Source organism: Rattus norvegicus, chromosome 13 (genome assembly GCF_021556685.1).
Source record: "Rattus norvegicus strain SHRSP/BbbUtx chromosome 13, alternate assembly SHRSP_T2T, whole genome shotgun sequence".
NCBI classification, from domain to species: domain Eukaryota; kingdom Metazoa; phylum Chordata; class Mammalia; order Rodentia; family Muridae; genus Rattus; species Rattus norvegicus.
The window spans coordinates 67,167,159-67,190,930 of NC_141546.1; the positions used below are offsets into that span (position 1 = coordinate 67,167,159).

Genomic DNA, 23,772 nt, shown 5'->3' on the forward strand with positions numbered 1-23,772 from the left:
AATGCTATCTCCTTTCCCCCTCCCATACTCCCTCCTTCCTCCCCCTGCTTCTATGAGGATGCTCCCACTCCTACCCACCCCCTCCCACCTCAATGCCCTGGCATTCCTCTACATTGGGGAAACGAGCCTTCACAGGGCCAAGGGCTTCTCCTCCTATTAATGCTGGACAATGCCATCCTCTGCTACATATGCGGCTGGAGTCATGTGTCTGTCCATGTGTACTCATTGGTTGGTGGTTTAGTCTGTGGGAGCTCTGGTGGGGTCTGGCTAGTGATATTGTTTTTCTTCCAATAGGGTTGCAAACCCCTTCAGCTCCTTCAGTCTTTTCTCTAACTCCTCCATTGGAGTGCCTTTGTTCAGTCCAATGTTTAGTGGCAAGCATCATCATCTGTATCAGTAGGGCTCAGGCCTCTCAGGAGACACCCATATCTGGCTCCTGTCAGCAAACACTTCTTGGCATCAGCAATAGTGACTAAATTTGGTGGCTGTATGTATATGGGTTGGATCCCTAGGTCGGGCAGTCTCTGAATGGTCATTCCTTCAGTCTCTGCTCCAAACTTTGTCTCTATATTTCCTCCTATGAATATTTTTGTTCCCCCTTCTAAGAAGGACTAAAGCATCTGCACTTTGGTCTTCCTTCTTCTTGATCTCGATGTGGTCTATGGATTATATATTGGATAATTCAGGCTTTGGGGCTAATATCCACTTATCAGTGAGTGCATACCATGTGTGTGTTTTTGTGATTGGGTTACCTCACTCAGGATGATATTTTCCAGTTCCATCTATTTGCCTATGAATTTCATGAAGTCATTATTTTTGATAGCTGAGTAGTACTCCATTGTGTAGATGTACCACATTTTCTGTATCCATTTCTCTGTTGAAGGGCATCTGGGTTCTTTCCAGCTTCTGGTTATTATAAATAAGGCTACTATGAACATAGTGGAGCATGTGTCCTTGTTGTATGTTGGAGCATATTTTGGGTATATGCCCAAGAGAGGTATAGCTGGGTCCTTAGGTAGTTCAATGTCCAATTTTTCTGAGGATCCTCCAGACTGATTTCCAGAGTGGTTGTACAGTCTGCACTCCCTTTGATTAACCAACTGAAGCTATGAATGTTGAGAATGCAGGACCGTGTGAGCAGCTGCCCGCTCTTTCTCATCTCCTCTTTAGACACATGTGTGCCAGTGAAGCAAGTGCTTCCAAGAAAGGAGGTAAATCCACATCAAAGACTACAGTGCAGTAAGCATTATTACAAACAAAACGTTCTAAAGTGCTTAATGCTGGAAGTTTCAATTAACCACTAAAACATAAAGAGAATTTCTATCCTTTCATCCAGTTCAGGGATTAATTAATTTCTTGCCACTAAAATATCAACATAAGAACACATCAGAAGAAAAGTACAAAAAAGTATTTTTAAAAAGTTTAGCAGCCAAAAAATATGCATCCTACTACTATACCAACACCATAGATAGAAACTTGCATTTCTTTAATGACTGCATCATCGCCAAAGATTATCTGTAATTTACTCAAACTTCCTTACTTTGAACATTCAAGTTGTTTACAACCACTTTTAGCAATTATAATAACCATCGTTATTGGTGCACAATTTTTTGCATCTATCCATGATTTCCTTAAGACAATTCTTGACCAAGGCAACTTTTTAAAGATAGCATTTAATTAAGGGCTTGCTTACAGTTTCAAGGTCTTAGTACATAGTTATCATGGAGGGAACATGGTGCCAGGCAGGCATGGTGCTAGAACAGTAGCTGAGAATTCATATGGTCCACACATTGAAGACAGAGCGAAAGGAGAGAGAAGAGAAGAGAAGAGAAGAGAAGAGAAGAGAAGAGAAGAGAAGAGAAGAGAAGAGAAGAGAAGAGAAGAAAGACAGGGGGGCTGGGCTTGGATTAGGCTTTTGAAACCTCAAAGCCCACTCCTAGTGATACACCTTCTCCAATGAGGCCACACCTCCTAATCCTTCTCTAACAATTCCACTAACTGGGGATCCAACATTTTAAAATGAGTTCATGGAGGCCTTTTTTATTCAAACCACCTGAGAAGTGGAATCACTGTGTCAAAATTTATTCTCATGGTTTTTGATAAACATCAACAAATTTATTTCCGTAGAGTTCTGATGATTGAAATGGACACAGAAGCTTGCTTTTAAAAGATTGAAGTTAAAAATACGAATTTCTACCACTTCTTTTTCTGTAGTAAAATCTTAAATTTTAAATAAAGGCAGTAAATGTCAATGATTGCTTTATTTCAGTTCTTAGTGAATTAGACACATAAATTAAACTTGCCAATATAATATATCCCTGTAAGACAAAAATGTAATAAAGGGGAAATGTGTTCTGATGGCTAGTCTGAGAATGACTCCTAGCAGAATTAATTGCTTATCCTGGCACGGAGGTACCTAGTGAATCTGATCACTTCAGGGACTTCTTGAAAATATTTTGAGTTTTTTACCTTCCAGCTACCTATCCCTGCAGGATAGAAGGGTTCAATCTCAGGGGAAATTAATACACCACACACACACACACACACACACACACACACACACACACACACACAAGACTAGTTTAAACTACATTATAAAGCCTTGTCTCAAAAACCATGTCATCATCAGTGTTAACATGACATTTGCTTTTACACATTTTAACCTGCCAACATCTCAGAGGGCTTGCCAAACTCCTGAGAATGCAGGAACCAGTGGCCCTGACATAGCACTAGCACTAGACCAGAGATAACTGATTGTGATTATATTTCTTGGTCTGTCTGAATCAGGGTTTCTCTTCCTGCACAAAGACCATGACCAAGAAGCAGGTTGGGGAGGAAAGGGTTTACCCAGCTTACACTTCCAAATTGCTATTAATCACCAAAGGAAGTCAGGATTGGAACTCAAGCAGGTCAGGAAGCAGGAGCTGTGCAGAGGCCATGGAGGGATGTTACTTATTGGCTTGCTTCTCCTGGCTTGCTCAGCTTGCTCTCTTATAGAACCCAAGACTACCAGCCCAGGGACGACACCACCCACAATGGCCTGAGTCCTCCCACCTTGATCACTAATTGAGAAAATACCTTACAGCTGGTCTCATGAAGGCATTTCCACAACGGAGGCTCCTTTTCTGTAATAACTCCAGCTTGTGTCAAGTTGACACACAAAACTAACCAGTACATGGTCCTAAGAGCTTTTGAATGATTCCTACCATCTACCTGACTTTGACGAGGTGACGCATTGATAGATAGAAAGTTTATTCATTTCTTGGGAGAAAACATTCTATTAAATTAGAGTAAACTCTCCATTAGTCCCACGAAGCCAGCCCACTTGAGACCTGTTGCTGGTGAGTTCTGCTTTGCCACCGGCAACAGGGGTGGGAGGAGGTTATCCTGGTGACTGCAGCCTGCAAGCTTATTAGTTCCTTATTAAAAGCAAGTGGGAGAAATGTGCTCACTTATTTTGCAGAGCAAAACTCAATTCTGTGCAACTTGGGCCAATTATAACCTCCCCCATCTGGTTTTGGGTTTCTTCCATTCCAGACCATTTTCAGCTTGGACAGGACCGGAAATGGCCAGTGACTTCATAAGCTCAAGGCAGGCCTACTTTCCAGAGCCTTTAAACACACCCAAAACAGACTGATCTCGGCATGGCGTGGCTAATGAACAGGACTTATTACCAATAAACTTCAGTTCTTCTGGAAGAATGAAACACCTCTCTTTGTGAATCGTGTTGATTCTCTTTTGCCCTCTGCTTCTTTTCTTGCCATCCTCTCTCCCAGGATACTAAATGATTCATCGTCCACCTAAATTTTCCAAGTTTCTCATCCTGACACTATTACTCCTAACAGTATTGACTTCAGTCCTCAGGGAGCCTCTTGAAGAACCACACCCACCCCGCATCCATTAAAGAACTCTCATAGGCTGAAGCATTAGCAGAAGCCAATGCTCTAAGATCCCGTGCTGGTAGGCGGTGAATCTAAGGTGAATTAAGATGAATCTAAGACTCTGTCTTAGTTATGGTTTTACTGCTGTGAACAGACACCATGACCAAGGCAACTCTTATAAGGACAACATTTAATTGGGGCTGGCTTACAGGTTCAGAGGTTCAGTCCATCATCATCAAGGCAGGAACATGGCAGCATCCAGGCAGGCATGGTGCAGGAGGAGCTGAGAATTCTACATCTTCATCTGAAGACTGCTAGCAGATACTGGCTTCCAGGCAGCTAGGATGAGTGTCTTAAAGCCCACACCCACAATGACACACCTACTCCAACAAGGCCACACCTACACCAACAGGGCCATGTCTTTTAATAGTGCCACTCCCTGGCCCAAGCATATACAAACCATTACAGACTCAAATCTTCCAAGTCCCAGTTTGTGGTCCTTATTATAGGGGATGTTGGGGTTAGTAGTCAGCTGAACTGTTCCATCCCGAAAGGTATATCACAGAAGTAGACAAAGGTACGGTGCCTGATGTGTGGTGCCGACAACACAACCAGAAACACACCATAAAAGAGTAGGCATGCTTAAATACTCAGGACCTTGAGGATCCAGTGGGCACCGTGTGCTTCACGCTAGTCTTGTCAAACTTTCCAGTCAGCCCCTGAGCCTGTATCGCCTACGGTATGTTTTAAAAATGCCCTTCAAAGCTTCTACATAATGTAAAATATATTGGAATTTTTTCATGGTCTTTATGACTGGCACCACTGAGTAGAGGTCCTCTACAAGACTTTACACACCACATGGGCTAAGCCTGTGCCATATCGTTTATTAACTCTCCACCATTTATCTCAATCACAGCAGGAGCTCCATGAGCATTTGTTGAAGGGACAATTACATTTGGATAGAAAGCAAATTGAGTCACACATCAACGTTATTGAAAACCAATTGAGAGGATAGGCTGAACTGTGCTCTCACACCACAGGAAGCGTTAAAGCAAGGGGTGGGGTCCCCCAAAAGTGCAGAGCTCTGAATAAAAAAAAAAAAAGACCAGGATGTATATGTGGAATAACGTATATTTCAAAGATGTTAGCCAAGTGTAACATAGTCATTTCATTGCTACCCAGTCCCGGTTGATGCTTTCTCGATGCTAGACGTTGCTCCAAGTATTTCATAGTTCCACCTTACTTAACTATATGAGAGAAACCTCTGGGGTAGATAATATTGTCTGTTCCTGTTTCACAGCAGGAAAGAGACACAGCAAAGCACCTAGAAGGACCTGAGGAAAGGCTTGAACTCAGAGGCCTGGACCAGAACATGTGTCCATACTTGCCCACTCTGGCCCCTCCTTGTTAATATTAGTCCTTCATATTTAATCATAAGCCAATATCTACTACACTTTGGGAAAGTATTAAATCGACATAAATGAAACAAAATGATTCCGGGCATTAAACCCCCTCTATATTTTAAGTGCAGATTAATTTCTTGAGCTGATTTAGAAATGTGTGGTTCATGGTAATACAAGTGGCAACGCTGGAGATTTCCATTGCCCTGTGATGGCTTAGAGGGTGCAGATGCCTGGACCCTCTAAGGACACAGTCTGTCTACTTGCTCTTTTCCAGGGCTTCTATAAGCGGACCCCAGACTACCTTCAGATTAGAGAGTGGAAGAGGACGGGCTGCTTCCCCGTCCCTATGGTCCATTCCACCTTCCTGATCGACCTCAGGAAAGAGGCCTCGGACAAGCTGTCTTTCTACCCGCCACACCAGGACTACACCTGGACCTTTGATGACATCATCGTTTTTGCCTTCTCCAGCAGGCAAGCAGGTACTGTTCGTGCTCGGCTGTGGGCTGCCATAGAAACACTGCAAAAGGCATGCTTCTGTGTCCTGTGCATATTTAAGAACTTACCTATCTCAATTTCAAGTCTGGTAGAGGCGATGAATTGTTTGTAGTAACCATGCCAGAATCCTCTGTGTTGCCGTCCGTGAGCACCAAAGATTTCAAGAGCTGGGGCTGGCAACCACACAGGACTCCAGTTAGAATTAGAATTGAAGTTAATGGAAATGACAAGGATATTAAGGGACTTGAAAATCTCACTGACTCTCTAGAGCTAATGGTATGGTTGTTGCTAATTACAAGAATCCTATTACTAAATTGGAACCTGGAACAATACTGGTCAAGTCTTAAGTCTTCACAAATGGAACTGTTTCTTCTCAGAAATCTGCGCCACTGCAGTGGCTCTGTCCCACAGCTCTTAACAGCCCAGATTCTTCCCGCCTTTCCATAACTCAGGAGGCATTAATTACCCTTAGTTGTAGGATCCAAGATACCTCACCACCCAGGATACACCCTCCATCCAGGTAGTTGTAGGACTCTGCCCCTGTCAGAGTCCAGTCCAGAAGTTGAACTCCGTGCTTCTAGGCATGTCTCCTTAGCCAGAACTTAGCAAGAGGTCTCTTCCTCACCGGGAAGACTCAGGATGTCATCAGTATTCTGTGCAGTCATAGAACCCAACTCTCTCAGTCCAAGAACAGATAATGGAGGTAACCAGCCGGCTCAGCCTCCATGGAAGGAGAGGCAAAGCCAGACGTAGGTAGCAGGTGAGTCACTAGAAAACCGTTGCCACTGGACTTCGAGAATGTCTTGACATCAATAGGAAGGAAAGGGGTTTTGGTTTGGTTTGGTTTTCCTTTTCTCTCTCTTTCCTTCCTCTCATTCCCACAGGGAGGGCTAATTCACAAAAACAGGCCAGGAAGACTCATGACGTTGCTAAGGCAAACTCTCTTAAGCACTTTGGGCCCTCCTGACAGCCCTTGGGCCTATTAGCAAAGCCCATTTGCTCTCTAACAAAATGAGTTTATAAACCAAGAGGACAGTGAAGTGTGGCTACCTAAGTTATGGTGAAATGACTCAGCAAAGCTCCCTGGGAGATTGCTAGAAGATGAAGTATTGATACCAAATCCAAGCTGTGACATAAAGTTATAGGTTCCCACTCACTGGTGTGTGCACATTAGGAAAGAAGGAGACTGTTTTGTAGAAATGGCAAAGCTGATTTCCTTGTTGGGACTGTTTGGCCAGACATAGGCATTTAGAGGGCTTATGTTTAAAAAAGGGCGGACACTCCTCATATGGTCTGGAAGTTTGCACGAAGGCCCTTGTGTCCATGCTAATCAAAGCTGCTGCTTGATGTGTGGTTTGCTGTGACATCTCCAGGGTCAGAAACAGAAGCAGGGCCTTCCTGTTCCAGCAAGTTCTTACTGCCAAGCCTTTGCTTCAGACTCTGAAAAAAAACGGTGTTCCAAGAAACTACACTGTGGCTGGTTATGGTGATGGTGCCTCACAGAGATCTCCTTCATTCCCAGTGCAAAGGGATCTGTGTGACCCAGGAATTAAATGATGACATGTCTACTTCAAACCAACACGCAGGTGTTAGGGCTGGAAGACGGGTGCAGGCTGTGCTGAAACTTTTCATCCTTGCTGTTTGTATGGCCTGTCCACCACAGATTTATGCATCATCTGTCAGGGTTCCCAGACATATTTGTGAGACATTAAAAGCAGATAGAGATGCCCCAGGCTGTCAGCAAATCATCTGAGGGAAGCAAGAGGTAGAAATAGAAAGAGGCCCCAGAATTATGCCCAGCATTGTGAGAGTCTACATCGTTGGGAAGTTCAGATCCTTTGGTGTGGAAATAATCAGTTTTTGAGAGCTGCGAACACCGAGAGCCAGAGTAGTAGTGCTGACTACAAACGGGGCAAGAGGGGATGGCTGAAGGCTCCTGCCTGCAGCTGTGTGTTCTGAGGTTATAGCTCACTGATGTCTTCAAAAGAAGTATAAAAGGACCGGGAAACCACCTAGCCCATGGCACATCTCAAGGCCTTTTCTTTCTTCCTTGGGTTGACAGAGTCTTGGGTGAAAAATGTCTGTAATTCTTTTGTTTTCATGGCTCCGAAGTGCTCTGGATGCATGTTGCCCCTAAGAACATCATTTTTAAAACGTGCCAAGAGAATCAAGTTGTCTCTCCCTATAAGGCAGGACCTTGGGACCACAAAGCTTAAGCCTACATCTCAGATTAGAGACTTTGGCAGGCGTGAATGATAAGATAATATGTTCTCAGGGTTTGGGCGAGCTATCCAACCAGAGCAGACTGCAGATGGTCATAGAAGAGTCTCTGGGACAATAATGGGGACAAGAACTCACCTCCCACATAGCTAGTGATCATGGTTCTGTATCATAGCCACCGGAGCCCTCTTCTGTATGAGCCAGGAATCTTCCAAAGAATTCAGCCACTGCAAACCAAATAAGAAATGTGAGTGCTGGGCAGGCAGATCCCAGGGTAGGGATGGCTGCCCAGGAACTACTGGCCTTGAGACTAAGCTGTAAGCTCCGGGTAGAGAGAGAAGTTGGAACTGGCCCTCAGAGACAGACATTTGATACTAATGACTTACTGTGAGGCCCTGGACAGTTGCAACCCACAGGTCTCACCACAGGGATCGCTTATCAATCTTTGTGACTCATGTGTATGTGAGCTCAGGAAGGCATTTGGTGCTTTTCTTAGGAAAACAAAGCACTTCCCTTGTAACACTTGCCTCTCCTTCCCAGAGATTCACCATTTCTACATTATTACAAGATATTCTCAGAGACTTGATGTGATTATCAAGGGAGCCCCCTATTTTATCGTATTGTCCATGCACATAGTTGAAAGAGTCCAGTGACCTAAGATTTATTAAAACGAACACTCCCAATGCATCACTCCTAAAGGTGGGTACAGAGGCACAGTATTAGTATCTTTGTTTCTAAGTAGCGTGCATTCCTCCTTTCTTTCTTGCTTTCTTTTCTTTGCCTTATATTTCCCTTCAAAACCAACTCTTCATTACAGAAGGTAGTAAGTTAGCTCACTTCCCTTGGCCTTCTATGTGGAAACACATTCTTCCTATCACCTTGTTCCCCTGATGTAATTTAATATGCTAGGTGTTAGGGGTGGATAAATCGTTCAGTAATTAAGAACATGTGGTGTTCCAGCAGAAGATTTGGTTCCCAGCACCCACATGGTGACTCACAACTGTGTACCTTGAGTTCTATGAGGTCTTATGTCCTCTTCTGTCCTCAAATGCAGCACATGGACATACATATGGGCACTCACAAGTATACACAAATAAGACTAATTAAATATTGTTAAAAGACCTTCAGGTTTTTATTATAATCACATGATCCTAAAACACCAAGAGCAGTCATTTTTACATACTATAAAATTTTCTTTTATCAAACTTAGTAATTCAGTGTGTGTCTGTGTGTATCCTGTGAGTGTGTGTATGAAATAGAGATCACTAATACAATTGAAAACTAATTATTCATTTTCTCAAACCCTCTTACAGTATTCAGAATTACAGCTGTCCACTTTGGCATGTTAGATGACCCCAAGATGTCACTCTTGAAATCTTCTGAGGAACTCTAATCTCTGAGCTTCACAGCCATCAACTTGGGACCAAGTTTGCTTCTGTCGTACCTCACCGTTCTTGTGCCTTGAGTCTTTCTTGTGCACAGTGATTTTCTCCTTCTCCCTCTTACTCTCCTCTTTGTCTTTCTCTTCATCTTGTAGTAACTTTCTTTTTTTTTTTTAAGATTTATTTATTGTATATAAGTACACTATTGCCATCTTCAGACACACCAGAAGAGGGCATCGGATCTCATTATGGATGGTTGTGAGCCACCATGTGGTTGCTGGGATTTGAACTCAGGACCTCAGGAAGAGCAGTCGATGCTCTTAACCACAGAGCCATCTCTCCAGCCCAGTGTAGTAACTTTCTGAGAAAGTGTGATTGGAGGTAAATGTTCCATGGATTTTGGATTTGCATTTCACATCTGAAAATGCCTTTCTTGTACCTGCTCACCTGATACCTAGATGGATAGTTTGGCTAAGTATCATATCGCCTTTTAATGGAAGCCTTGGGAAGTTAAATGGTAAAAGGGAGGGTTGTCTAAGTAACATAGAGAGGCAATGTCTCTTTCTTCCACATTCTCAGTTCATTACAGCTTTGTAATAAGTCACATTCTTGTTTGTGTCTCCAGAAGTAGTCACGTGAGCAAATAGCACAGCTTGTGAGTTCAGTTAAACAAGTCAGAGGAGGTGACAGCACCTGGTGAGACCAACCAGGAGCAGTAAAGGTGGAGGACAAAGGCTCTTTTCTCTCCTTGTTCTTCTCTGTTAATGCCCTAAGACAGCTTCACTTGGCTTGGCAGGTGTTAGAGCTGACTGCTGGAAATTTCATCTGCCCCAAATAAAGATGTCACTATGTAGATAATTTCCTCAGGAAAACACTGATGGTTGTAGCAATTAACAAACCAGAGGCTTTGGTGCGCAGTCCAGAGCTTGGCAGGTTTGTCCGTGCAACTAAGGAAGCTGGGTCCGTGGCTGGGATGTATGAGGCCGACTTGCGTCTTCTTTCTTAGCTGTCTGGCTGAACAGAGATGCTTTGTAGTTCTCCCAGCTCACTGGTGGGGCCATGAATATAACAGAACTAAGACATCACTGCCACACTATAGGTGCTTAATAAGTTTTGAGAGGAATGCTCTTTTTTGCCATTATTGACTTAGTCTTAAGAATTTTGTTCATTGGTCATTCTAAATCCATGCCAGTGCAGGAAAAAAAATAAAACCAAGAGGAATCATGGGAAATGATAAATTTCCTCTGTATCTTTTAAATATTTTGTTTTTTCATGGGTGTGGCTTTGGTTTTAATAATCTGTCGGCCTTTCAGGATCTTCCCGTGTGCTTTCATATCAAATGCGGGTTTCATTCCTTGTCTCTTCTTATTTCCTGCATGTGGATTAGAGTTCCGTTCTGCTCTCTGGAATGGGAATCCCTTCTTCCTGTCTGATTGCTTCATGCCTTTACAGTGTTGTCCATTTCAGGCCACAAATGTGTTTTTTATTTTTCTTCAGAAAGAAAAATCAATTTCTTCTGGACTGAAGAATGACCCAGGGTTTTTAAGAGCCCCCCAATTGGGTTTCAACTTTTTAATAAAAGAATATTGCAAAACTCTATAGACACTCCCCAGACAAGCCACTTGTTCAGCTTCAGCACTGAATTCATGGCGGTCCCAGAGAGTCTCCCTCTCTTACTAACGAGTGTGTTTTTTGGTTGGTTGACTCTGTTCTCTCACCTCTTCAGGCATCCAGATGTACCTGTGCAACAAAGAACACTATGGCTACCTGCCCATCCCTCTGAAGCCCCACCAGACGCTGCAGGAGGACATCGAGAACCTCATCCACGTGCAAATAGAAGCAATGAGTGAGTGGCCCAGGAGCCAGGGCAGTGGTGCCTAGCTCATTGTCACAGTAACCAGGCCAGCTGTGGCCAACTGTGACCAGCCACAGCCAGCCGTGGTCAGCCATGGCCAGCCATGGCCAGCTGTGACCAGTGGCAGTCAGCCCTGGATCTCTACTTCTCAGTCTGACATTTCTCAGCTGTCATTCTGTCTTGGCTGAGGTTTAGACATTCATTTGCCCTTGAATTCTTAAATTTTTCCATGAGATACAGATATGACAAGGTCGGCTGGGCAGTGGTGGTGCACATCTTTAATCTCAGCCCTCAGGAGGCAGAGTCAGGGAATCTCTGAATTCAAGGCCAGCCTGGTCTACAGAGCAAATTCCAGAACAGCCAGGGCTGCAGAGAGGAAACCCTATTTCAAAGGCAAACAAACCCCAAATATGATAAGGTCATTGTTCTCAGGGAGCTTCCTATTTTGGTGGATAGCTAGATTCATGAGTAGATATTTGCTCTACCATGCAGTAAGTGCTGTAATAGTGCTGTGTAAAATGAATTTAAATCTTATCTTTGCTACTTTCTAATTATATGACTCTGGGTTTGTGGGGAGTGCACATATGCGTGCTTGTGTGCATATGTGTGTGTGTGTTGTGTGTGTGTCTCTGTGTGTGCACATGTATATACAGATATGACTGAATGTGTTTATGTGGATGGAGAAGACTGAACTTCATCTCCTTCTATCACTCTCCAGGGTACTGAACCTGGAGTTCACTGATTGGCTGATCACTGGTCAGGCATGACCAGTAAGTGTCTCAGGGAATCTACCTGTCTTTGCAGTCTCCCCAGCTGCCCTAAGTTACAAGTATGCACTGGCATGCCTGGCTTATACCTGGGTTCTGGGATCTGAGCTCAGGCTCTCATACTCACATTGCTACCCCTTACCTACTGAGCCATCGCCCCAACAGCTCATATATATCGTTTCTGTCTCTTCTCAACGTCTCAAACACCTCACATCATGCTTGGCATATGGTTGGTAGCAAAGAAATATTTCCTGAATGTATGAGTGGGCATTTGAATAAATTAATAAATGAATGGAGACTGTATTGACAAGAGCACTGAACCTGGAGCCCTAAAAGTCATGTTGGACCCAGGCTTTATCACCTATGAGGAGAGAGTCACTTTAGTTTTGTTTTTTGTCCTTTTTTTGTAAAGTGAAGATAACTAATTTTGAAGAACCAAGAGTAATGAATGATGTATATAGTCAGCTTCATAAAATAATAAAGTGTGACAATTATGTATACATATTTAATGAAGTATGACAATTATCTATTACATATATAATCAGCTTCATAAAATAATAGTGTGACAATTACATACATATAATCAGCTTTATAAAATATGAATAGAACTGTGACAATTATTATGACTCCATCTAGCTCTTCATGAAATGCTAACCCTTGTGATTATCATTTCATGGCTTATGGCTTTGACTCCCAAGGAGACAGCAGCTCACAGAGTGACCGACTGTCAGATCTTGTGCTCTCTTGTTTTCTCCCACGTGTCCGAGCATGGGAAAAGTTCTCCTGCGTGTGGTCAATAGAGATCCCAATGATTATAGCTTACAAATATGCACAGCCCCTTTTCTAACCAGGTAGACTTCATCTGAGAAGAACCTGTGAGTTCTGCCTTCCATTCTGCTCTCCCCACACATGACTGCTCAAGCAATATATGTATGGTATTTGATTTAATCCTTGCATTCATTGCTTCTGATAATAACTCTGTTAAGCGCTCCCATCTTCAACTCTCTGCAGCACGGACATAATTGAAATACTAAACCAATTGGAAACTCACAGGCCACTCAGTAAGTCTAAAAATAAACTCAGGGGCTTTTTACTCAGACCTCTCCTTTGGTCTTAAGATTTGTTCCATTAAAGAAAAAGGGTTGATGGTTATAATGCAAAAATGTGGACTGGCATCCCATGTAGGAAGGATAAAATGCGGTAATGATAAAACCATAGCTGTAAACTCTCGAAACAGAGGTTAATGAAATATTGAACTACCCAAGATCTGGATTTCCATAGGCAGTAGAAATTAGCTACTGGCAGCATTGTTGGGAGATAATGATTGAAACATTAGAACATGTCAATTTTTAATGAGCAGATGTGGGATGTACCTGTGATATATGTCACTTCGCAAAGGCATTAGGAAGTCAAGACATTTTATAGCCAACCCTCATTTTTCAGAGGATCACAGTTTAATTGAGAAGTCAGGACTAATATTTAAAAGACGCTAAAAATACAGTGCTCTGTGAACTGAGCAGATGGAAAGGCAACAGGAATTTCTAACAGAGAGAGTCACGCTGGCCTGTGTGCTTACATCTGTCCCCAAGGCTTCTTCAGCTCATGTTGGATAGAAGTGAGAAGCTCAAATGAAAGGACTGATGGTCAGGACACTGCAGGATGAGGAAAGAGACGGCAGACAAATACATACATCCTGAAGAAAGTGGGTTAAAACCAACCAGAGCTTCCAGGGACTAAACCACTACCGAAAGACTATACATGGACTGACCCAGGGCTCCAACTGCACATGTAGCAGAGAATAGCCTTGTTGGGGCACCAGTGGAAGGGGAAGCCCTTGGTCCTGCCAAGGTTGGACCCCAGTGCAGGGGAATGTTGGGGGCGGGGCGGTAAGGGGGGTAGAGGGGGGGAAAACCCGTATGGGGGAGGGAGAGAGGATGGGGGTGCTTACGGACAGGAAACTGGAAAAGGGAATAGCATTTGAAATGTAAGTAAAGAAATATATCTAGTACCACTGGGTTAGACACCTAGAGCCTGATACTGTCCATTTCATAAGCCTCCAAACCTCCAAAAACAATTCAAAGGACCACTATTGTCATTGTGCAGGTCTCTCTGGTCCTGGTTAAGAGGAAAAAATTCTAGCAGAAACATCATAGGGCTGAGCTGCATAGAGAAAAACATCCATAATGACAATAACTAAAAAAATGCCATTTACTCTGTGCAGAGCACTCTTGTAGGCATGTTACAAGGATTTTCTCACTGAATTCTTGCATTCTCCCGCACGATTGATCCTCAGAATCATAAGAGGCTAAGCAGGCTATCTAGATACCCAGGGAATAAGTGGGAGCACAAACCATGATTTGTCATGGCTTCTGAACTATGTCATCATTTCACTTTCCCCATTTTCCCTTAACAGTAGTGTAATTGTTAAAGAGAATGCGCCTTGAAAAGTGCAGAAATATATGTATTCAGTTTAAGTATTTATATGTATCTGTTTCTAGTAATTAATCTCTAATGAAGATGGCAATGATGATTAAGACTTAATATTTGATGAGCACTTAGTTTTCACCTTAGAGTGTTAAGTATGTTTCCTACATTCTATCTTATATAATGTTCACAAACAGCTATAGAATCATAGACACTTATTTTCATTTCCAATTTAATAAAATGAAAATTAAGGTAAAAAAAAAAAGAAATATATCTAATAAAAAATTAAATATTAAATTAAATTAAGTGAAAGTGGGCTAAAACATAAGAAACTAAAGTTTGCGAGGATGAAGTGGCTTGAATGAAGTGATCTTAAACTGGACAGTCCAGATGAAGTAGACTATCCATCCTAAGCAAACAATGAAAGTTTTAATAAAAAAAAAGAATCATGGTATAAACTCAACAATGCACAGAGCATAATTCCCCATAATGATGAATCACAGCAATGGGGAACTCAAGCAAAACCTCGCCACCGTGAATTTATATTTTAACAGATAGAGGTAATGTGTGAAGGAAGCAGTTCCATGAATCTTTGGGGCACGGATTCCAAGCAGAAAGAACAAGACATATAAAGACCACTAGCATGGAGAAACCCTGGGAGTGGCCCAGGCCCAGAGGCAAACATGGTGAGGAACAGGGAGAAGAAGAGAGGGAGATGAAGTCATGGATGAACGCAGAACACACTGGCCATGGCAAGGAATTTGGATTTTATCCTAAGAGCAACCTAAGGTGGTGTGATGTGATTTATGTATTTTAAAAGATCACTCACGCTGTGGTAAGAGTATTAGGGTATAAGGAATTAAGACATAGCTCATGTTAAGAGATGTTAATGGTTGAGATCTGAGCTGTAGCAAGAAGGTGATACAAAACAGACAGGCTTACAGTACATTTTAATGACAGAGCCCAGTGTACTTGTAGGAGCTTTGAGGCAGCCCATGAAGCAAAGGAGAAATTAAGAATGGCTCTAGCATTTTGGTCCATTCAACTTACTGAGTCAGAAAAGGCTTTACTCCATCCATCATGTATGATTGCAATATTTATTTCAAGTCTGACTAGAGGGGCCAGGAGATAAGTGGATATAAAAAGTGGTTTAGGGAAGAGAGTCCATGGAGAAAGACATTTAAGACTCATCATACCAAAAGGATATTGGAAGCCAAGGAACAATGTGACCTCATGTAGTGAAACGAAGGAGGACAGATCCCCAGGGCAGACTAACAGCCAGAAAGCTGGGAAGGAAAAGGGAGTTATGTTTTGAGAAAGAGCCAAGTGATGTTGGGAAGCCAAGTGAAATGAGGGTGAAGAAATGATGCTTAATAACGTTGGGCTAGAACTCTGTACCAGCTTTGGCGGCTCACATCTGTAATCCTATACCACTCAGGAGGCCGAGAGAGTAATCTAGAGTACAGAGTGAGACCCTGTCAAGAGAGGACGGGAGGAAGAGAGAGCTCTGGTACCAATTTTGGTAAGAAGTACGTTGATGCAATGATAAGGACACAAGCTGACTAGAATGGCCCGAAGAGATGAGAAAATAATTAGAATGGCCCAGAGAGATGAGAAAATGGAGTTTTGAAGGCAGGTGGAATAAGGAACTGTGCAGAGCTGCTGGGAGTAATTTGTTTTATTTGTATTTGTTTTGAGTTGGCTTCTTAGCATTGTTCATTTGCCTAAGGTAAGAGTCCTGAGGTATGTCCATGTGCTGATGGGAAGGATTCTAGATAAAGGGGAACTTGATAGTTTGGAACAGAGGTATCTGTAAGACTGAAATTCTTGGGAAAACAATAGTTGCCATAGCCTAGGACAATAGTGTAAAACAGTAGTTCTCAACTTGAAGGTCGGTCGTGACCTGTTGGGAGATTGCATATCAGATATCTTGCTTATTATATATTTACATTAAGATTCATAAGAGTGGAACATTACAGTTATGAAGTAGCAATGGAATAATTTTATGGCTGTGGATCAGCACAACATGATCCCCAATGATAAAATTGGGTCTCAGGATGGTTGAGAACCACTTCTCTAATGGTTGTGTTCAGTAGAAACAAGAATTGTCTCCTTCATAAGTAGAAAAGCACAAAGCAGAGATGTGCATGTGGTTGGCTTTACGAGTTTGGGGGGAGAGAAAAAAAATCTAATTGGATTCTGCATATTTTCTTGTACTTGGGAAATCTATTAGAGATTCCAGAAAAAAAAATCATGGCATGAAACAGATCTCTGAAACACTGGAAGTGAATTTAATGTTGGAGCCAAGTCTTATGGGGTCACTTGCCAATTTGGTAATATGATTTGTCACTTTGAAGTGATTCACGTAGTGAATTTGTATGGCATGTCTCCTGCCATGGTCTTTTGGATGCTGAGTGAGTGCTCAGTTGCTTATAACCAGCACTAGGGTCTTATAAAACAAATGTCAATGGCAGAGAATTAAGAATGTTTACAAGGGAATGGCTAGTGTAGTAAGCGAGGTAAGGAGTTTGAGCAGAGTAGACAAGTTATAACAATAAGTTTCTAACTCCTTTAGTACACTGAGATATGGAGATATGAGATATGGAGAATTTGGAAATATGCTTCCTGGAAGAGAAGATTAGTAGGAAGCTGAACCTTGTTAAGGTGATTATTAGTTTCAGGAATTTCCTGAGACTTGGGAGTTGTTTATTTCCTGAGTCCCAAGAGAGAATCCTGGATAGAATGTTTTAATTCAGAGGAAACAGCCACACAGCAATCACTATCAGTTCTGTTTGTATGACCGTGGGTGTCTCTGTGTATATGTGGTATATGGATCACGTGCATATGTGTGCCCCTACATGTGGAAGCCAGAAGTTGATATTTACGGCTGTCCACATATCTCATACTAAAATTAGAGCTTGCTGATTGGCTGAACTGACTAACCAATGAGTTCTGGGTATCTGTCTGTGTCTCCCACTCTGCCTCAGGAGTTACAGCTGTGCACAACTGCACCTGGTTTTTACATAGGTGAATTTAGGTCTCCACACTTGTGTAGCAAGCACTATACCAAGCTATCTCCCCAGCCTCACTGATAGTTCTTTAAGCACTTCAGCAATCAACTCTTAAAATTTTTGTCATCTTATCATATGAAGAAAAATAAAATTAATACTTGAATTTATATAAGACTAATAAATCTTCCAGGCCTTCTCAGGTTCTTTACCAAAAGGATTCCCAAGTATGAGGGTATATAGTATATAAACATGGCTTTTTTTTAAAGCATCTAAGTAACATTTAAAAATGTGTTACTTGACACAATGTCCCTCCTACCTGAAATGTTTTATTATCCTTGGACCAAGTTCTGAGATGTGAACCAGCGCTTAGAGTTAAGCTGGGGTTAAAACGGGAATTTCACACACCTATAACCTATTTAGATAGGATAAAAGTGGTCCAGACTTTGGTAGTTTTAAAAGAGTAGAAATACCATTCTTAAAGGGAAAAAATTATGCTTGTAGTTATTTTCCCATGGATCTCAGTAGGTAACAGTTATAAGTATTTACTGTCAATATACTGAATAGATTTGCATGCAGGTCTCATGAGAGATACATGTCAAGTCAAGCTATATATAAAGAACTTATTCCAAACTTACATATAAAGAAACGGATCTCCAAGGCCTTCTAGGCGAAGGGTTGGATTCATGGGTCTGACTCCTGAGCCTTTTCTCAGCCATCACCCTGTACTACCCCCATTTTATTCTTAGAATGAGTGCTAATGGAAATGGAGTGAATGTTTCCACTTGCAAATGGACAGGTGTTCTGAAGCCATCGCTCTGACCATCAGGGTCTCTGTGAAGCTACTCAGTCCTGAGGACTTCAGAACAGTTGTCCCCTGCCCTTGTTGTCAAGCATGATTGTCAGTCCTAAAGACTGGAATGATGGTAGGATTCTATTTCTTGACCCTTTCTCTAATAAAGCACTCTGTTTCTTCCATTTTCTAGTTGACCGTCCTCCAATGGAGCCTTCCCAGTTTGTGTCAGTTGTCCCTAAATATCCAGACAAGATGGGGTTTGATGAGGTAGGAAAGTTTCTCTCTCCCTCCCTCTCCCTCTCCCCCTAACCCCTCCCCCTCCACTTAACCCTCCCCCTTCCCCTCCTCCTCCCCCCCAGTCTCTATCATTATCCCTCTGTCTCTGTGTGTGTGCTCCTGCCCTTATGTGCACATGTGTGTTAATATGCACATGTGTGCAGAGACCTCTGTGTTTATGTTGGAACAGAAGACAGAGCCTCTGTCTGAGTGCAAGCAGGCAAGCTTGGCCGCTGGGCATCCTGCGGACTTCGGTTTGTTATCATTCTGTTTTCTGGTCTTCACGAGGGACGATCATAGAAAATTGAACCAGAAAGGATTATTTGGCAATGAATGCAAATTTGCTATATAATTTTACCAAACTTTTTATTGAGGTTCAAGGGTAAGGCATGAAGAATAGGTTTTGGGTTCCGGAGGACATTAACTTTATTCTGCTATAGTTGCGTGGATGGAAACTATTCTAGGATATTCTATGTTTCGTTTACTTTTCTTCCGTGGCAAAAGGTTGGAGGGCAGAGTTGAAAGAAGTAATGAAGAGAAAAACATGTCCTAAAATTCTGTCTTTCAGCAGGCAGGAACTTTATAGTAGTTTCCCTAGAGCGGTATCTACTGTGCAATCATATATATATATATATATATATATATATATATATATATATATATATATATATATATATATATCATGGCAGAGATGGGCTTTCAGCTCAGTGGTCGAGCACTTTCTTCAGATAAGTGGAGCCCTGGGTTCAATTCCTAGCACAATAGAAGGGGAGGGGAAGGGAGAGAGAGTGGTACAGGAGAGGGAGGAAGAAAGGGAGAGAGGGATGAAGGAAGGAGGGAGGGAGGGAGTTAAGGAAAGAGGAAAGAAGGTAGGACGGAAGAGAGGAAGGAAGGAAAGAGAGAATAATATAAAGAGGTGTTTTTCTCGTAGTGTGTAAAATGGTTGACAGGGCCAGAATCCGAGTCTGTGCCATGAGCCCTTCACGGCCCCTGATGTGGTTACTGGTCAGCGCTGAGTTCTGTGGTCTGGAGCTGTGACCTGCCAGGAGTCCAGGAACTGAGACAGAATTCTTCCAGGGGTTCTGGGTTTAAGCCAAGCATTGTGCTTTGAGCTCAGTCTGCTTTTTGGAAGAAAACACCTTATCGCATTGGAACGTGAACATCTGTGCCCCCAAACCATGTTCATCCCAAGGAGCCAATGGAACTAGGAATTGGGATCTCTGCCACAAAACTGACTTGACGCTAGACCTCCAAAATTAGGAAATAGGTGTTTTATGAATATCAAATAGTGATTGTGCCATCTCCACAGAAGGCAGGATGAATTTAAATGTAGCAAAGTATAAATAGAGCCTATTAAGTCTATTCCTATTTGCTAAAAATAGGAAATAGTTTTCAAAACTGTCGGGTGCTACAAGGGTGGGCTGACCGGCACCACAATGGGGGTGGGGGTGGGGGGACCTCCCACACAGTGGCCTCTTGCTGAGTAAAGGTCTCCTTCCCGGAGGCTCTGGCCTCTCTTCATTTTCTAAGAAGGAGAGCCCATGTGTCTTTAGTATCTTCCTCTGTCCCCCTGGCATCACATTTCTGTAAGGACCAGTTCTCAGCAAATGAAATAAAATTAGGACCGTCTTGGTTCACCTTGGGCAGGACGTGGTGTGTGTTAGGCCAGCCCTAGAAAGTGAGGCAGGCCGAGACTCCACTTCCCACAGCCCAGGATAATCATCTCTCTGTCTGCAGCAGACGTGGGCTGTGGAAAAGAGGTGTCAGAGGTCTTTTCCGCCCTCCAGTACTGTGGCCTGGTTGCTAGTGTCTGGCTGTATTTGGCACTTGACTCTGTGCTCTGTTTACTAAGTATGAGCAAGCCGTCTATGCTTTCCCTTCATGGCTACTGAGTTTACTGCCTTTGCCCTGGCAAGGCCCAGGAAGGGACTATTATTTACTAAAAGCTTCCTCGACTGGAGGCCTCTGGTTTGTAGGGGACGTTTTGGATGCTTCTCTGTTTATTTCGCTTTGTTTTGCTTTGTCTCCTTGGGTGACCTCGGAGGGCCCGGTGAACGCACAGAGGATATGCTGTATCCTTCCTTCCTGTGTCTGTAAAACTGGGGATGGAACATAGCCCTTGACAGTCAGGATTCTAAAGAAAACGAAGCATGAAAGAAGACGGCACACACTTAAGCTATAAAGTCCCACATATATGTCACACAGAAATTATGGTGGATTTTCTCTTGTTTTATTAATAACTATCCAATTAAGTAATCCAAGAGGTAATCGAGTCCTGCCCAGCACCTTCCCTGCCCAGCGTTGCTGGAGTTGTTGCAATGAGCATTCTGTTGCTCCCAGAACTCTACATGCGAGCAGAGACGAGCCTATCCTACAGGATTGAGAGCAGACATGTAAAATAATATTCAGAGTGACCACTGAGTCTGGCTCAGCTCGATTACACAATAGGAGTTTTTCACAAGTCTCATAACGTGAAGCCAACTTCATCATAAACCAATGTGCACAAATTTTCATATGCACAGGGCTTGAGGGCTGGGTTTGCTCCAACCCCTCCTTTTCCAAACAGCAGAGTTAAGTACACAGAGGCTTTCCCCAGAGTCACGCAGACAGTCAGGAGGCAACGAGCATCCTCTGCCCTGTTCCTATGGGTTTCTCCTTCCTGGGACGCAGCTTCCTGATGGCTGGTAACATCTTCCAATCTTGAATAGTTTAATATTCAAAATCAATTCCTCACTGCTTGCAGCCAGAGGCCATTCTTCAAGTGCTAACTTATGCACTGGTAAGAAATTATATGGCTGAAAGCACTTGCTGCCAAACTAGAAGACTGCCCGATTGTCCTCTGACCTTTACGGCACCCACGGCCACGCAGTTACACTGTATACACTAGTTAGTTAGATAGATAGATAGATGATAGATAGATGATAGATAGATAGATAATAGATAGATAGATGATAGATAGATAGATAATAGATAGATGATAGATAGATAGATAGATAGATAGATAGATAGATAGATAGATAGATAGACAATTAGACAGACAGAAAGACAGACATATAGACAGACAAATAGGTAGGTATAAAATGTTAACTTCCCCACCACAGTCTTCATGAGGCTTTAGTTGCCTTACAATGTCTACATACTAGTACTGCTATCAACCGGGCATTCCAGGCCAAGGTGAGGGGTACGGGTAGACTTGGCCCTCACTCAGAAAGCCTAAACCTACACCCCTCCTTATCCTCAAGCCAGCAGATGCCCTCTATTGAGCACCCAGTAAAAGCTCATGTTTTGTAGTACCCTCTCCTCTGTCAAGGGTAACAACCAGGGGAATGGGCCCTTTCCTTCAATGACTTTATCCTTTTAGATCTAGGGAGTTGAAGACTCCCAGCAGGAGAAGAAAAAAAAAAAAGCTTGTGGGACAGAGATCTTGATGTTCCTTCTGGAAGTTTGGAGATTAAAAGCACGAAGACTCAGATTTTTTTCTTAGTTTTTGAAAGCTGTTAGCGCTTACCTAGTGGATGTGAATCATGATGCTGCCAAGCATAGTATGTGTGGAGTGGAGCCGCAGTGGCCCCATTCCCAGATGAGGAGACTGAGGCATGGAAAGAAAAGGCCTTAGACAGACAAGCAAGTGGCAGTATTAAGAACAGAAGTACGTGGGTGCATTTAGCCATCTGGCAAACCACCTCCCTCCTTCTGACTCTGTGCATACAGTTTAATTCACCTTTGGCCTTTGGGGTGATTATTTTTTGAACTTTATTTTCTCAAGAGGAGAGAGAACACGTTCGTCAGCGGCTATCAGGGAAACAACAGGTTGTTAGGTCATTGCTGATGGTTTCATTTAAAAAGTAGCTCCATTCTGATAAATAGCGTTTGAACCCTGTCCCCACTCAAGACGAAACCGTGCCATAACTTCCTTCCCACCCCTTACCCTACAAACCCCTCTGGTCCTCACATCCATCTTCCTAAGCTTCCGTTTTCCTAAGCTTTTCAACCAGCGTTGTTTCTTTGCCCTTTTTTATCCCGCTTCAGATTTTCATGATCAACCTCAAGCGCAGGAAGGACAGGCGGGACAGGATGCTGCGTACACTCTACGAACAGGAGATTGAGGTCAAGATTGTGGAGGCCGTGGATGGGAAGTGAGTCCTCTGCCCACCCCTGACAGGTGTGGTTGGAGCAGGGTGGTGCCTTGGCTGACTGAGGAGTCCTGGAGGGAGGGACCTCTGAGGCTCTTACCATGGAGAGAGACCTGTGAGAGAGATGGGCTCAGGAGCAGTGATGTCAGTTTTAGCCTGGATCGTGGGCCTGGGACCCACTCCACACCCAGTAACCACTGAGCCTCACACCACTAAACATGATCACCCAGTCCCTGGCCATTCTCAGAGCTGTGGCGGTTCCCAACTTTCTCTCATGTAGTAGAGGATATGTGTTTGAAACCATGTTCAGGTCTGAAGAAAACAAACGAAAAATAAAGGTCTATGTGTCCTGTTGTGTGAGACATCTAGATACTAGATGGACCACGGTGGCCATTTTTCCTGAAGCTGTGACAGGAAAATCACACATATCTAGAACTGACTATAACCTAGGCTAACCTTGTACTTGTAATTCTCCTGTCTCAACCTCCAGAGTACTGGGGTTTACAGGTATGTGTCAGTTTTATCTCCTACATTTAAGCCTTTCATCTATGTTGAGCTAGTGTTTTTATATGTGATACGAAGTAGGGATTCCCTTCTCATTTCCATACGGTCGCCTTGCTTCCCCTACACCACTTATTTGAAAACTACACCTTACCCTCTGAATTCTGGGAAAGTTCATCAAAAATCAGCTGACCGTAAATGTTAGAGAATGCCCCTGGCCTTTTAATCATTAAGTTAATTTATAGATCTATTTAATAACAGTGGCATATTGACTTAATGGCAGTATATACATATACATACACATCATATACATACATACACATACACATGCATCATATACATATACATCATATACACATACACACACATCATACATCATATACATATACATACACATGCATCATATACATATACATCATATACATCATATACATATACATCATATACATATACACATACATCATATACACATACATCGTATATATCATATACATATACATCATATACATCATATACATCATATACATATACATACACACATCATATACATATACATCATATACATATACATCATATATATCATATACATATACATACACATACATCATATACATATACATCATATACATCA

The 23,772-nt window shown here is 42.6% G+C and overlaps 1 protein-coding gene across 1 annotated transcript in view; it reads left to right on the top strand.

Annotated features, from left to right (window-relative positions):
- Colgalt2 (collagen beta(1-O)galactosyltransferase 2) overlaps nt 1-23,772 on the top strand; it is a 105,735-nt gene that overhangs the window by 69,766 nt on the left and 12,197 nt on the right. Inside the window, 4 exon segments of the mRNA NM_001427297.1 lie at nt 5,559-5,763; nt 11,108-11,227; nt 18,422-18,498; nt 22,537-22,643. Coding sequence (NP_001414226.1) covers nt 5,559-5,763; nt 11,108-11,227; nt 18,422-18,498; nt 22,537-22,643 — 509 coding nt within the window.